An 18,368-nucleotide genomic window follows, 5' to 3' on the forward strand; every position below is an offset into this window, starting at 1 on the left:
TCAACCCTAGGTAGATGCAATTATCATATTGATTTACAGGTGAAGAAGCCGAGGACCAGAAAGGTTGAGTAACTTGGCTGACTTTACCCAGCTGAGAAGTGGAAGGACTGGGATTTGAACCCAGGGAACTGGGCCATGTGATCTAGGAGACCTGGGCTCCATAATCATTGCTAGGCACAGACCGTCAGTTAATCCTTATGACAACTCCAGCACATAGGCAGTACTGTCCCCATTTCAGAGACCAGCAGTCCAAGGCACCAATCGGGGAACTGCCTCCCGCAGGGCCACACAAATGGGAAGTGGCAGAGCTGACTCTGACCCAGGCTTATCTGACCCCAAACCTTGTTCGACTGGTGGTCTTGATGTGTGATTTATTTTTATTTTTTATTAATTAATTTATGTTTTAGAGACAGGGTCTCACTCTGTTGCCCAGGCTGAAGTGGCACAACCAAAGCTCACCAAAGCTTTGAACTCCTGCCTTAAGCAATCCTCCAACCTCGGCCTCCCAGAGTGCTGGGATTACAGGCATAAGCCGCCTCACCAGGCCTGGCTAACTTTTTTTTATGTTTTGTAGAGATGGGGGGTCTCTACATCTATGTTGCCTGTGCTGGTCTCGAACTCCTGGCCTCAAGCTCCTCCTGCCTCAGCCTCCTAGGTACTGGGATTACAGGCAAGAGCCACTGGCCCAGCTTGATGTGTTATTTTCATCTCAGCAGGTCTGCTGGTCCTATCTAACCCTAGAACAAATTTGAAGTTTAGTGGACGTGGCCTCTTCAATTCTCTGTCCCCTGTCTTTTTACTCCCCCTGGTTTCACAACTCACTGGCTGTGCAAACTTTAACCTCTCTCTGTCTCAGTTTCCTTCCCTGCAAAAGGTGAATAATGAGACTCTACCTCTAGGAGTTGTATTAAATGGATTAATAGCAACAAAGTTCATAGCAGCATGGCACAAGGTTGGGCACAAGGCTAGGCACAGAGGAAGCCCTCAGTTCATACCAACTTATCGCTTCATCTCCCTGGCCCTCGAAATGCTGGCAGTTTGCAACCCCCACCCTCACCCCATGAACTCCACTCTCTGGAGTCCTTTGCTAAGAGCGATGGAAAAAGAAACCAGAGAGGTAAGGCTCTCTGGGGGTAGGAGGGCTCGGAGCACCCACTAGCTTTATGCAAATAAGGGTCAAAGCCCCTAGTAGCTGGGAGGTCTGGTGGCCCCTTAGACAGAGCTGGGCTGTCGGGGGTGCTGGGTTGGTGAAAGGAGTCCAACCCGCTGCAGTGAGGGGGCTGGAGTAAATCTCCTTGCTTCCCAGGTCCAGGAATCCCCAGTGTCGCAGCCCAAGAGATCTGCAGCCAAACCAAGCCTGGAAAAGGAGAGGGGGGCGCGACGGGGGGGGCACTCACCCCCTCCCCCGCGCAGGGCTCAGCAGGCGCGGCCATCGGCGTCTTCAGTCGTCGTGGGTCCCAGCGTCTGTCTGTCGCTAAGTCTCTGGGCAGACTGCTCCGCCTCGCTCCTGCCAGGGAAGGGGCGGGGCTGGGCTGGTCCCGCTGGGATTCGAGCTCCGGGATCGGGAGGCGCCGGGCAAGGTCCAGCTGCGCGGCTGGGGTGAGGTCACGGGAGGTGAAAACAGGCGAGGTGGGGGAGGAGGGAGGAGCGGAGAGAGGCGCTTGGGGAGCTGGGACAGGCACCGGGTTGGGGGGTCCCGGAACCCCTGAAAGTTCAGTGACATCTCCATAGTTCCCTCTTCCCCTTGCAACAAGAATCACTCCAAACTTCCCAAACACTTTGGACCCAGCAATTTCCAGGAGTTCATCCCAATGGGAGAACTGAAAGGTGTGCACACGTTAGTAACAAGGAGGCCTGGTGACCGCCAAACGTCCAATCGCGGGGACCACTGGGTCAAGGCCGAGAGGATGGAGACCACGTCGCAGTCACCTCACTGCTGGAATGGAGGGTAGTGGGGAGAACTTAGAAGATTATGCAATGGGCTGGCAGGGCTGTACCCAGTCGCCCTGGTAAGCAGAGACTCAAGAAACCTCTGGGGTCCTGTTTTCGGGTGGTGTGATCCCAGGAGTGCACGTGGGCCCCTTGGGTGTCTGAACAGAGGGGCGTGGGAGGGAGGGCCGCACTCCTGCAGTCTCACTCTGCTGGTGTAGCGGGCAGCTGCCAACTCCCACCCCACCCTGCACCGGGGGCTCCTGAGTCGGCAGATGAAGCATTTTATAAATTCTATTTTATATACATTTTTTAAACTTGTCAGATCTTTGTCTTCATTTCAGTCCCTGCTCCTCTGCCTCTTGCTGTGGCCGCTTATTTAACACTGGGGGGTTACGCTCTGCTAAGTCCCAGGGGGAGACTGTTCCTAATATCTGAGGGAGACATTACTCCTAGTATCACGCTTGGTGAACACCACCTGTGTACAGCCTCTGATATGATTCGTAATATCCAAGGGAGATACTATCCTAATATCTCAGTGGGTGAACACCATGTGTGTAAACCCTGTGATATTACTCGAAATATCCGAGGGAGATATTACTCCTAATATCACAGTGGGTGTACATCCTGTGATATTATTCGTAATATCCGAAGGAGATTTTACTCCTGATATCACAGTGGGAGTACACACTGTGATATTATTTGTAATATCCGAGGGGGATTTTACTCCTGATTTCACAGTGGGTGTACACCCTGTGATATTATTCATATTATGCTACAGATATATTACTCCAAATCTCACAGTGGGTGTACACCCTGTCATATTATTTGTGACATCCTAGGGATATATTACTCCTAATATCACAGTGATAGTATACCCTGTGATATTACTCATAATATCCTAGAAAGATAGTACTTTTAATATCACAGTGGGTGTACACCCTGTGATATTATTCATAATATCATATGGAGATATTACTCCTAATATCACGATGTACACCCTGTGATATTATTTGTAATATCCTAGGGAGATATAACTCCTAATATCACGGAGGGAGTACACTGCGCAATATTATTCGTAATATCCTAGAAAAATAATACTTTTAATATCACACTGGGAATACACTCTGTGATAATATTCGTAATATCCTAGGGAGATATGACTACTAATATCACAGTAAGTATACACCTTGTGATATTATTCATAATATCATAGGGAGTTATTACTTTTAATTTCACAGTGGGTGTACACCCTATGATATTATTTGTAATATCCTAGGACAGTATCACTCCTAATATCACGGTGGCTGTACACACTGTGATATTATTCATAATATTCTAGGGAGATATCACTCCTAATCTCACAGTGGGTGTACACCTTGTGATACTATTTGTAATGTCCTAGAAAGATACTACTTTTAACATCACAGTGGGTGTGCAGCCTGTGATATGATTTGAAATATCCTAGGGAGATATTACTCATAATATCACAGTGAGTGTATACCTGTGATATGATTTGTAATATTTTAGGGAAAAAATATCACAGTGGGTGTAAACTCTGTGATATTATTTGTAATATCCTGGTGAGATATTACTCCTAAAATCACAGTGGGTGTATACAATGTGTGTACACCTTGTGATATTATTCATAATTTCCTAGGGAGATATTACTCCTAATATCACAGCGGGTGTACAGCCTGTGATATCATTTGTGAATTTCTAGGGAAATGTTAATTCTAATATCACAGTGGGTGTACACGCTGTCATATCATTCATAATATCCTTGGGAAATATTACTCCCAATATCCCAGTGAATGTACACCCTGTGACATTATTCATAATATCTGAGGGAGATATTACTTCTAACATCACACTGGGTGTACAACCTGTGATATTATTCGTAATAACCGAGGGAGATATTACTCTTAATATCAGAGTGGTTGTATACTGTGCGATGTTATTCATAATATTCGAGGGAGATATTACTCCTAATATCACAGAGGGTATACACCCTGTGATATTATTCATAATATCCTAGAGAAATATTACTCCTAATTTCACAATGAGTGTACACTCTGTGATAACATTTGTAATATCCTAGGATGATGTGACTCCTAATATCACAGTGGGTGTACACCATGTGTGTAAACCCTGAGATATTATATTTAATATACTAGAAGGATATTACTACTAATATCACAGTGGATGTACATGTGTGTGTACACATGTACACCATGTGTGTAAACCCATTGTGATATTATTCATAATATCCTAGGAAGCTATTACTCCTAATATCCCAGTGAGTGTACACCCTGTGATATTATTTGTAATATCCTAGGGAGCTATTACCCCAATATCACAGTGGGTGTACACTCTGTGATATTATTTGTAATATCCTAGGGAGTTATTACTCCTAATGTCACAGTGGGAATACATCCTGTGGCATTATTTGTAAAATCCTCAGAAACTGTTACTCCTAATATCACAGTGAGTATACACCCTGCTGTTATTCATAATGTCCTGGGAGTTATTACTTTTAATATCACAGTGGATGTAAACCCTTTGATGTTATTTATAATACCCTAGCTACCTATTGCTCCTAATATCACAGTGGTTGTACACCCTGCAATGTTATTTGTAATATTCTAGGAGGCTATTACTCCTAATATCACATTAGGAGTACTTCCTGTGATGTTATTTTTAGTATCCTGGAGAGTGATTACTCCTAATATCACAGTGAGTTTACACCCTTTGATGTTATTCATAATATTCTAGAGAGCTATTACTCCTAATATCAGAGTCAGTGTACAACATGTGATGTTATTCGTAATACCCTAGGGAGCTATTACTCCTAATTTCACCGTGGGTGTGCACCCTGTGATGTTATTTCTAATATCCTACGGAGCGATTACTCCTAATATCACAGTGAATGTACACCCTGTGATGTTATTCATAATATCTTAGGGAGTTATTACTGTTAATATCACAGTGGGTGTACACCCTGTGATGTTATTTCTAATATCCTAGGGAGCGATTACTCCTAATATTACCATGCGTGTACACCCTGTGATGTTATACATAATATCCTCAGGAGTTATTACTCCAAATGTCACAGTGGGTATACACCCTGTGATGATATTCTTAATATCCTAGGAAGCTATTTCTCCTAATATCAGAGTGGGTGTACATGCTGTGATGTTATTTGCAATATCATAAAAAGATACTACTCCTAATATCACCGTGGGTGTACACACTGTGATTTTATTTGTAATATCTTAAGGAGACAATTACTCCCAGTATCACAGTGGGTGTACACTCTATGATGTTATTCATGATATCTTAAAGAGATATTACTCATAGTATCACCGTGGGTATAAGCCCTGTGATATTATTCATAATATCCTGGGGAGATATTACTCAACATATGGTGTACACTCTGTGATATTATTAAAAATATCTTAGAGAGATATAATTTTAATTTCAAAGTGGGTGTACACCCTGTGATTTTATTCGTAATATCTTAGGGAAGTATTACTTCTAATATTACAGTGTGTGGACACCTTGTTATATTATTTGTAGTATACTAGGGAGATATTACTGCTAATATCACAGTGAAAGTAGACCCTGTGATATTATTAGTAATATCCTAGAAAAAATTATTTTTAATATGACAGTGGGTGTACACCCTTCGATATTATTTGTAATATTCTATGGAGATATAACTACTAATATGATAGTGGGTGTACACACTGTGATATTATATGTACTTTCCTAGGGAGATATTACTCATAATATCTTAGTGGGTGTACATCCTCTGATATTATTCGTAATATTCTCGGTAGGTAATACTCCTATTATTCACAGTGGGTGTACACCCGCTAATGTTATTCATAGTATCCCAGGGAGCTATTTCTCCTAATATCCCCATGGGTGTACACCGTGAGAAGTTACTCGTAACGTCCTAGGAAGTTATTACTCCTAATATCACAGTGAGTGTACACACTGTGATGTTATTCATAATATACTGGAAAGCTATCATTCTTAATATCACCATGTGTGTGCAACCTGTGATATTATTCATAATGTCCTAGAAAGCTATTACTCATAATATCACCACGGGTGTACACACTGTGATGTTATTTATGATATCCTAGGGAGATATTACTGCTAATATCACCATGGGGTACAGCCTGTGATATTCTTAATATTTTAAATAGTATTACTCCTAATATCACCGTGAGTATAACATTTGTGATATTATTGGTTATAGCCAAGGGAGATAGTACTCCTAATATCACAGTGGGTGTACTCCCTGTGATATTTTTCATAATATTCCAGAGAGATATTACTTTTAATTTCACAGCGAGTGCACACCCTATGATATTATTCACAATATCTTAGGAAGATATTACACCTAATATTACAGTGGGGGCACGCGGTGGGTGTAGTATTCTAGGAAGATATTACTCCTAATATCACAGTGAATTTACATCCTGTGATATTATTCTTAATATCCTAGAAAGATATTACTTTTAATATCACAGAGGGTCTACACCCTGTAATTGTTCATAATATCCTAGGAAGATATTACTCATAATATCACAGTGGGTGTATATCCTGTGATGTTATTTGTAATTTTCTAGTGAGATATAACTTTAAATGTCACAGTGGGTGTAAAGCCTGTAATACCATTAGTAATATCCTTGGGAGATATTACTCCTAATATAACAGTGGGTGTACACCCTGTGATATTATTCGTAGTATCCTAGACAGATGTTACTCCTAATATCACAGTGAGTGTGCACAGTGTGATATTATTTGTAATATTTTAGGGAGATATTAATATACAGTGGGTGTACACTCTGATTTATTCAAAATATCCTAAGGAGATATTACTTCTAACAACACAGTGGGTGTACAACATGTGTGGACAATCTTTGACTTTATTCACAATATCCTACAGAGATATTACTACTATATCACTGTGAGTGTACACCCTGTGACATTATTCGTAACATCCTAGGGAGACATTACTCTTAATATTACCGTGAGTGTACACCCTATGATATTATTCGTAATATCCTAGCAAGATACGACTTCTAGTATCACAGTGGATGTACACCCTATGATATTATTTGCAATATCCTAAGGAGATATCACTCCTAATATCACAGGTATTGTGAATAATATCAAGATATTATTCATCATATCTTTGGGAGATACCACTCCTTATATCACAGTGTGTGTACGCCCTGTGATGTTACTCATTGTAATCTAGGGAGATATCACTCCTAAAATCAAAGGTGGTGTACACCTCTGTGAATAATATTCACTCTGTGAATATTATTTGGTATATTCTGGGGAAGTATCACTCCTAATATCACAGGGGGTGTACACCCCTTTTGATATTACTCGTCATATTTTAGGGAGATATCACTCCCAATATCACAAGGAGCGTCATATCCTAGGGAGATATAACTTTTAATTTCACAGGGGTTGTAAACCCCTTGTGATATTATTTGTCATATCCTAGGGAGATATTATTCCTAAAATCACAGTAGGTGTACATGCTGTGAGATTATTCGTGGTATCCTAGAAAGACATTACTCCTAATGTCATGGGGGTATACACTCCTTGTGATATTATTTGTCATATTCTAGGAAGATATCACTCCTTATATCACACCCCCTGCATTGTTATTCATCACATTCTAGGGAGATATCATTCCTACCCTGTAATAGTATTTGTAATATGTTAGGGAGCTATTACTCCTAATATCACAGTGGGTGTGGCCCCTGTGTGTACACCCTGTTATACTATTTGTAATATCCTAGGAAAATATTACACCTAATATCACAGTGCGTGTACACCATGTGTGTACACCCTGTGACAGTATTCATAATATCTTAGGGAGATATTTCTCCTAATATCACAGTGGGTGTACACCATGTGATATTATTTGTAATATCCTATGGAGATATTACTTCAAATATCACAGTGGATGTAGACCTTGTGATATCACTCATAACATTCTAGGCAGATATTACTCCAAATATTACAGTGTGTGTATACCATGCGTGTACATTCTGTGAAATTTTCGTAATATTTTATAGAGTTAATACTCCTAATAACACAGTGGATATACACCGTTTGGTATTGTTCATAATATTTTAGGGTGATATTACTCCTGATATCACAGTGGGTGTACACAGTTGTGAGTGATATTATTCGTCATATCCTAGAAAGGGGTCGCTCCTAACATCGCAAAGCGTGTACACCTTGTGATATTATTCATCATATCCCAGGGTGATATCACTCCTACTATCACAGTGGGTGTACACTTTGTGATATTATTCATCATATCGCAGAGAGATGTCACTCCTAATATCATGGGGGGTGTACACCAGTTTGATACTATTTGTCATATTTTAGGAAGATATTACTCATAATATCACAGTGGGCATACACCTTCTGTGATATTATTCATCATTTCCCAGGGAAATATCACCCCTAATATCACAGAAAGTGTACACCCCTGTGACATTAGGCATCATATCTTAGAGACACACTACTCCAAATATTACAGGTGGTGTACACCCATCGTGATACTACTCGTGATATCCTAGGGAGATATCACTCCTAATATAACAAGGTGTACAACTGTTGTGATATTATCTGTCATATCTTAGCTAGATGTCACTCCTAATATCGGGGGGTGTACTTTCCTTGTGACATTATTCATCATATCCTAGGAAGATATCACTCCTAATATCACACCTTCTGTGGTGTTATTCATCATTTCCTAGGGAGATATCACTTCTAATATTACAAAGGGTGTACAGCCTTTCTGATATTATTCGTCATATCCTAAGAAGATATCACTCCTAATATCACAGTGAGTGTACACCTTGTGATATTGTTTGTAATATTCTAGGGTGATATCACTCCTAATATCACAGTGGGTGTACACCATGTGATACTGTTTGTAATGACCTAGGGTGAAATTACTCCTAATATGACAGTGGGTGTACAACCTGTAATACTATTTGTAATATCCTAGGGAGATATCACTCTTGATACCACAGTGGGTGTACATGCTGTGATATTATTCATAATATTCTAAAAAGATATAACTCCAAATATCACAGTGGGTATACACCCTGTGATATTATTCATAATATTCTTGGTAGATATTACTCCTAATGTCACAGTGAGGGTACACCCTGTGATATTATCCCTAATATCTTAGGGAGATAGTACTCCTAATATCGCAGTGGTGTAAGACTTGTGATATTATTTGTAATATCCTAGTTAGACATTACTCCTAATATCAAAGTTTGTGACCACCATATGTGTATACCCTGTGATATTATCTGTAATATACCTGGGAGATATTTCTCCTGATATCACAGTGGATGTACAAACAATATCACATGATGTACACCCACTGTGATATTAGGAGTGATATCACCCTAGAATATTACAAATAATATCACAGGGTGTACACCCAACGTGATATTAGGAGTGATATTTTCCTAGGATATTACGAGTAATATCACAGGGTGTACACCCACTGTGATATTAGGAGAAATATCTTCTTAGAATATGATGAATATATCCTAGGGATATATTACTCCTGATGTCACAGTGCATGTACCCCATGTGTGTATGCCCTGTGGTAGTATTATTAATATCCTAGAAAGATATTACTCCTAAAATCACAGTGGGTGTACATGCCGTGATAGTATTTGTAATATCCTAGAAAGACATTACTCCTAATATCACATTACTCCTAGTATCACAGAGGGTGTACATTCCTTGTGATATGTACTATTCATTATATCCTAGGAAGATACCACTCCTCATATCACACCCCCAGTGTTGTTGTTCATCATATTCTTGGGAGATATCACTCCTACCCTGTGATAGTATTGGTAATATCCTCAGGAGATATTACTGCTAATATCACAGCTGGTGTAGCCCCTGTGTGTACATCCTGTTATACTATTTGTAATATCCTAGGGAAATATTACTCCTAATATCACAGTTAATGTACACCATGTGTGTATACTCTGTGATAGTGTTCGTGACATCTTAGGGAGATATTACTCCAAATATTACAATGGGTATACCCCATGAGTGGACACCCTGTGATAGTATTCGTGATATCTTAAGGAGATATTTCTCCTAATATCACAGCAGGTGTACATTATGTGTGTACACTCTGTAATATTATTTGTAATATCCTAGGGAAATATTACTTATAATTCCACAGTAAGTGTACACCCTGTGATACCATTCATAATATCCTATGGAGGTATTACTCCAATTACTACAGTGGGTGTACACCATTTGTGTACATTCTGTGATATTTTCTATAATATTTCACAGAGTTAATACTCCTAATATCACAGTTGGTGTATGCCATGTATGTACTTAATGTGATATTATTCATAATATCTCTCAGAAATATTACACCTTATATCACAGTGAGTGTACACCGTGTGTACAACCTGTGATAGTATTTGTAATAACCTAGCGAGATATAACTCCTAATATCACAGTGGGTGTACACCTCCTGATATTGTTCATAAGATCCTATTACCTTTAATATCACAGAGGGTGTACACTGTGTGGTATTTTTTGTAGTATCCTAGGGAGATATTACTCCTAATATTACCGTGAGTGTACACCCTGTGATGTTATTCTTAATATCCTAGGAATAGATTACTCCTAATATCAGAGTGGGTGTACACCCTGTGGTTTTATTTGTAATATCCTACGGAAGTATTACCTCTGATATCACAGTGGATGTACGCCATGTGTGTATATCCTGTGATATTATTGTAATATTCTGGGGAGCTATTACCCCTAATGTCACAGTCGGTGTACATCATGTAATTATAATAACCACCCAGGATATTACGAATGATAATTCATAATATCCTGGGGAGATATTATCCCTAACGTCACAATGGGTGTAACCCTGTGATACTATTTGTAATATCCTGAGGGGTATTACCCCTAACATCACAGTGGGGGAACACCCTTTGATATTATTTGTAATATATTGGGGAGGTATTACCCTTAATATCCCAGTGGGTGTACACCCTGTGATATTATTGTTAATACCCTGGGGACATATTACCCTTAATATCCCAGTGGGTGTACACCCTGTGATATTATTAATACCCTGGGGACATATTACCCTTAATATCCCAGTGGGTGTACACCCTGTGATATTATTTATAATATCCTGAAATAATATTACCCCGTGTGTCACAGTGGGTGTGTTCCTTGTGATGTTATTCGTTATATCGTAAGAAGATATTACCACAAATATGAAGGTGAGTGTAAACCCTGATACGTTATTCATTATATTCTGAGGAAATATTACTTCCTCTAATACCACAGTGGGTGTACACCCTCTCATATTATTCATTATGTACTAAGTAGATATTATTACCCCTAATATCCCGGTGGGTGTACACCCTATGATATTATTACTTATATCCCAAGAAGATATTATTATAACTAATATCACAGTGAGTGTACACCCTATGATATTATTTGTTATATACTGAGGGGATATTATTATCCTTAATATCCCAGTGGGTTTAAACCTTGTATTATTATTTCTTGTTTCCTCGGGAGATATTGTTACTTCTAATATGAAAATGGAGGTACACCCTGCGATATTATTCGTTTTATTCTGGGGAGATGTTATTAACCCTAATGTCGTAGATGGTGTACACCCTGTGATATTATTCATAGTATTCTTGGGAGATATTATCCCTATTGTCACAGTGGGTGCAAATCCTGTGATATTATTTGATATATTACAGGGGATATTATCCCTAATGTCACAGTGGGTGTACACACTGTGATATTATTAATAATATCCTGGGTCAGATATTACCAACAATGTCAAAGTGGGTGTATACCCTGTGATATCATTCCTAATATCCTGGGGTGACATTACCCCTAATGTCACAGTGTGTATACAACCTGTGATTTTTTTATTATATCCTGGGGAGAAATTACCCCTAATATTGCAGTAGGTGTACACACTGTGGTATTATTTGTCATATCCTGGGAAGATATTATTACCCCCGAAAGTCACAGTGGTTGTACACCCTGTCATAGTATTCATTATATCCTGGGGAGATATTATTACTTCTAACATCACAGTGGGGATATACCCTGTGATATTATCAATCAGATCCTGGAAATAAATAATTACCCTTGATATCACAGTGGGTGTACACCTTGTGATATTATTTGTTATATCCTGGGGAGGTATTATTACCTCTGATATCACATTGGGTGTACACCATGTGATATTGTCTGTTATATACTGGAAAGATATTATTACTTCTAATATCACAGTGGGTGTACACCCTCTGATATTATTTGTTATATTGTGAAGAGATATTATTACTTCTGATATCGCAGTTGGAGTACACCCTGTGGTATTATTTCTAATATCCTTGGAAGATATTACCCCAATGTCACAGTGGGTGTACACCCTGTGATATATTTCATAATACCCTAGAAAGATATTGCTCCTAATATCAGTGCGTGTACACCCTGTGATGTTATTCCTAATATCCTAGAAAGACATTACTCTTAATATCAGAGTATGTGTATACCCTGTGATATTATTCCTAATATTTTAGGGAGATATTACTCCTAATATCACAGTGGGTGTACACCCTGTTATAGTATTTCTAATATCCTAGGGAGATATTACTCCTAATATCACAGTGAGTGTACACCCTGTGATATTATTACTAATATCATAGGCCAATATTACTTCTAATGTCACAGCGGGTGTACACACTGTAATATTATTTGTAATATCCTAGGGAGATATTATTTTTAATATCACAGTGGGCGTACACCCTCTGATGTTATTCTTAATATCCTAGGGAGCTATTACTTCTAATATCACAGTGGGTGTACACCCTGTTATATTATTTATAACATCTTAGGGAAATATTACTCCTAATATTACAGTGGGTGTACACTTTGTGATATTATTCATAATATCCCAGGGAGATATTACTTCTAATATCACAGTGGGTGTATAACCTGTGATATTTTTCTTAATATTCTAGGGAAATATTACTCCTAATGTCACAGTTTGTGTACACCATGTGTGTACTTCCTATGATATTATCCGTAATACCCCAGGGAGATATTACTCCTAATATCCCAGTGAATTTACACCATGCGTGTACACGCTGTGACTCCCCGGAAAGATATTACTCCTAATATCCCAGTGAATTTACACATGCATGTACACGCTGTGACCTCCCAGAAAGATATTACTCCTAATATCACAATGGGCATACATCCTGTGATATTATTTGTAATACCCTATGGATATCATAATATCACAATGAATGTACACCATGTGTGTACATGCTTGATATTATTTGTAATATTTTAGGATGATATTACCCCTAATGTCACAGTAAGTGTACATCTTGTGATATTATTTGTAATATTCTGTGGGGATATTGCCCCTAATATCACAGTGGGTGTATACTCTTTGATACTATTCATAACATCCTGGAAGATATTATCCATATTGTCACAGTGAGTGTACACCCTGTGATATTATTTGTTATATTCTGGGGATATATTATTACCCCTAATATGCTGTGGGTGTACCCCCTGTGATATTATTCACTGTATCTTAGAGATATAATATTACCCCTAATATCACAGTGGTTGTATACTTTGTGATATTATTCATTATATCCTGAAGAGATATTATTTCCTTTAATATCACAGTGCATGTATACCTTGTGATATTATTTGTTATATCCTGGGGAGATACTATATTACTCCTAGTATCACACTGGCTGTACACCTTGTGATATTATTCATTATATCCTGGGGAGATATTATTACCCCTCGTGTATACCCTGTGATGTTATTCATAATATCCTGGCAGATATTACCCATATTGTCACAGTGGGTGTACACCCTGTAATATTATTTGTAATATCCTGGGGAGATAATATTACTCCTAATATCACAGTGGGTGTACACCCTGTGATATTATTCATTATGTCCTGGGGAGGTATTATTATTCCTAATATCACAGTGGGTGAACATTCTGTACTATTGTTCATTATATCCTGGGAAGATACTATTACCCATAATATCACAATGGGTGTACACCCTGTGATATTATGTGTTATATCCTGGGAAGATATTATTACATCTAATATCACAATGGGTGAACACCCTGTGATATTATTTGTTATATTTGGGGAAGATGTTATGACCTCTAATATCACAGTGCTGTACACCCTGTGATATTATTCGTTATGTACTGGGGAGATATTATTACCCATAGCACAGTGTTTGTACACCCTGGCATATTATTTGTTATATCCTTGAGAGACATTATTTTTCCTATTATCACAGTGGGTGTACACCTGTGATATTACTCATCATATTCTGCGGAGATGTTCTTTCCCCTAATATCACAGTGGGTATACACCCTGTGATATTATTCGGTATATCCTAGGGAGATATTATTACCCATAATATCACAGTGGATGTACACCTTGTCATATTATTTGTTATATGCTAGAGAGACGTTATTACCCCTAATATCACAGTGGGTGTGCACCCTGTGATAGTATTCGTCACATTTCCTGGAGATATTATTATCCATAATATCACAATGTGTGTACCCACTGTGACAGTATTCATTATATCTTGGGGTGATAATACTCCTAATTTCACATTGGGTGTATCCCCTGTGTGTACACCCTGTGATATTATTCATAATATTTTAGGGAGATATTACTCCTAATATCACAGTGGGTATACACCGTGTTTGTACACCCTATGATATTATTTGTAATATTTTAAGGAGATATTACTCCTAATAACATTGTGGGTGTACAGCATGTTTTTAAACACTGAGATTATTCATAATATTTAAGGGAGATATTACTGGCAACATCACAGTGGGTGTACACCCTGTACACCCTGTGATACTATTGGTAATATCCAAGGGAGATATTACTCCAAATATCACAGTGGGTTTACACCCTGTGGCATTATTCATAATATCTGAGGGAGATATTACTTGCAATATCACAGTGGATGTACATTAAATGCTCATAAGACTTAGCTTTTATTATTACTGTTACGATTTAGGCCATGGGTTACTAACCAGTGGTTTAAAATGCCATTGCAGCCGGGTGCGGTGACTCACGCCTGTAATCCCAGCACTTTGGGAGGCTAATGAAGGAGGATCATTTGAGGTCAGGAGTTTGAGACCAGCCTGGCCAACATAGTGAAACCCCGTTTCTACTAAAAATACAAAAATTACCCGAGTGTGTTGGTGCATGTCTGTAGTTTCAGCTTCTCAGGAGGTTGAGGCAGGAGAATTGCTTGAACCTGGGAGGTGAAGGTTGGAGTGAGTCAAGATTGCGCCACTGCACTCCAGCCTGGGCGACAGAGCGAGACTCTGTCTCAAAACAAACAAAATGCCATTGAAGACATGTATTAATATGAAAAGGTGGTTGCTAAATGGTGATTGAATACATGAGATTATAATATAAGATAGGCTTTGGTTTTTTTAAAGAAAAAAAGAAAAGGACATGCCTAAATTAGGGAACTCGGAGAGGAAGGCCAAGGCATTTACCTTCCTCTCTTGAGTCTTTTTTTTTCTCTTTCTTTTTTTTTTGAGTCAGGATCTTTCTCTGTCACCCAGGCTGGAGTGCAGTAGTGCCATCATGGCTCACTGCAGCCTTGACCTCCTGGTCTCAAGCGACCTTCCACCTCAGCCTCTCCCCAGTAGCTGAGACTACAGGCACACACCACCACGCCTGGCTAATTTTTAATTTTTTTGTGGAGACTGGTCTCACTTTGTTCCCCCAACTGCCTTGGAATTCCTGGCCTCAAGCCATCCTCTTGCCAAGGCCTCCCAAAGTGCTGCGATTACAGGTGTGAGCCACCATGCCCAGCCCTCTCTTGGGTCTTAAAGCAAAGTGTCAAAGACCCAGCCACCACTTCTTAGAAATGACTTGATGTCATATTAGCATAAAGGCATCGATAAAAAGATGGAAATGCAGTAATGCAGTGATTTTGGGGAATACTAGTTTTCTTCTCCAATTTCTTTGTTGTTGCAGTGAGCAAGCATTCATTTCAAGATAGGAATGAAATATTCAGCTGTTCTAGACAGAGAAGCACAGGTGCTCAGTTTGGGAGAAGAATTAAAATCCTCTGCACTCTCCATGCTGCCTTGCTAATTCTCGGGGTCCTGTCCTCATCTTCTACTCCTGCCTTCTGCGGGGACCCCACAGCATGTTTTCCCCAGTCTTTTTGAGTCTCTCTAAATCCAGTATTGGACCCAGGGAGCACCGCCTCCTCTGCCCCCTTCAGCTGTCCTCCTGCCTGAGTCTTCTGGAAGCTTTGGGACAGGAAGAACCCAAGGATTTGTCCTCAAGGTCAGTGTGGCAGGTCTACTGTTTCCAGGTAAATCATGTCTGTTTATCTGAGCCAGTTTTGGTGGAACTGATGGAAATTATGGGGAAGCTAAATCTCTGTCTCTCTGCAAGCCACTCCCCAGTCCCACCCCCATGAATTGGCGTTGTCACAGTCCTGGTGCTTCATTTCTTTCTAAATTTGAAGATGAATTTGAGGGAAATAATCAGAAAGTCAAGAAGAACACAGAGGAAATCATTTGGGGTGAGTCCAGAACAAAACCTGGGGATCCCAAATCCTCCTTTCTTTTTTTTTTTTTTTTTTGAGACAGAGTCTCACTCAGTCGCCTAGGCTGGAGTGCAGTGGCAAGACCTCGGTTCACTGCAACATGTGGCCCCCTAGTTCAACTGATTCTCCTGCCTCAGCCTCCTGAGTAGCTGGGATTAGAGACTTGCGCCACCACACCTAGCTAATTTTTGTATTTTCAGTAGAGATGGGGTTTCACCATGTTGGCCTAGCTGGTCTCGAACTCCTGACCTCAAATGATCTGCCCACCTCGGACTCCCAGTATGTTCGTATTACAGTAGTGAGCCATGGCTCCCGGCCCCAATTCCTGCTCTCTAGTTCCTGGAAAACCTATGGCTGCTTGCAGAGAGTCTTAGACAACTTCCGTTTCCTCTCCAGGCCTCGGTTTCCCATTCTGTAAGATGAGAGGTTTCCATAGGCCAACACTTCCTAATTGGTGGTTTTCAATCCTCTGGTGATTTGCGTAAAAGGCATCTATTTCAATTGTGGTTACACATAACAAACCCCAATAAATATACTAATTATTTAAATAGTTTCTTATTATCACTGAATAGTTGAGAGTCTACTGTATTTGAGTGAAAATGCAGCATGAGAAACTGAAATCAGATGCATTCATGATTATGACCCTGAGGTCAATATGTCATTCTCTTCGTTCCCTCGTTGCCCCCATGAAGGTTTGACTACTATACAGTTTGAACCTGTGTTTCTTAGTTGTTTGTTGCTTAAGTTTTAGCCACAATGGCAAATTGCAGTGGGAAATCCAGTCTTACTTTGTCATTTAGAAACAAAATAGAAAACCTATCAAAATAAAGCACTAGATGTTTTTTTTTTTTTTTTTGAGATGGAGTCTTGCTCTGTCACCCAGGCTGGAGTGCAGTGGCACGGTCTCGGCTCGCTGCAAGCTCCGCCTCCCGGGTTCAGGCCATTCTCCTGCCTCAGCCTCCCAAGTAGCTGGGACTACAGGCGCCCGCCACATCACCTGGCTAATCTTTTGTATTTTTAGTAGAGATGTGGTTTCACTGTGTTAGCCAGGATGGTCTCGATCTCTTGACCTCGTGATTTGCTCACCTTGGCATCCCAAAGTGCTGGGATTACAGGCGGGAGCCACCGTGCCAGCCTCTTTGGTGTGTATTTTGATGTGGTGACTGGTAATTAAATTCAGTGTACATATGAATTCACTCTTGGGACAAAATATGCTGGATTTGAACTTATTTTCAGGCAAATAATGTTTCATTTTACAGAGGTAATTCAAAGTAAGCTGACTGCACGCACTTCTCGCTTAGGGGAAGAAAACTCATCAAAATTTGTTTCTAGGCATATGCTATTAGAGCTAGGATTAAGATAAATCTTACATACCTTCCTTAATATGCTAACATTAACACGTTTCGCTTAAAAAAATCGATCATTTATCATGGAAAAATACACCAGCTTACACAAATTCCTAAAGAGTTTTTCGTGTGTGTGTGTGTGTGTATGTGTATGTGTGTGTTTGCAGAGACGGCGTTTCGCCATATTGCCCAGGCTGGTCTCGAACTCCTGGGCTCAAGAGATCCACCCACCTCAGCCTCCCAAAGTGTTGGGATTACAGGCGTCAGCCATCACGCCCGGCCCTAAAGGTTTTTGTGAGATTATATATTTTACCTGCGAAATATGTGGGTCAAAAAGATTTGAGA

General features: G+C 39.7%; 1 protein-coding gene across 2 annotated transcripts in view; it reads right to left on the bottom strand.

Moving 5' to 3' along the window:
- The window catches only part of ABCC6 (ATP binding cassette subfamily C member 6), a 76,301-nt gene extending 74,808 nt beyond the window's left edge, over positions 1–1,493 (bottom strand). The window contains exon 1 of one of the 2 annotated variants that reach the window (XM_007986569.3): positions 1,398–1,493. In XM_007986569.3, the coding sequence (XP_007984760.3) occupies positions 1,398–1,433 (36 nt within the window). In that variant the 5' untranslated portion in view covers positions 1,434–1,493. The remainder of the gene's footprint in view (positions 1–1,397) is intronic. The other variant, XM_037989817.2, reaches the window with a different exon arrangement.
- Positions 1,494–18,368: the final 16,875 nt, after the last annotated feature.

The sequence above is a fragment of the Chlorocebus sabaeus genome, chromosome 5, assembly GCF_047675955.1.
Source record: "Chlorocebus sabaeus isolate Y175 chromosome 5, mChlSab1.0.hap1, whole genome shotgun sequence".
Taxonomy (NCBI): domain Eukaryota; kingdom Metazoa; phylum Chordata; class Mammalia; order Primates; family Cercopithecidae; genus Chlorocebus; species Chlorocebus sabaeus.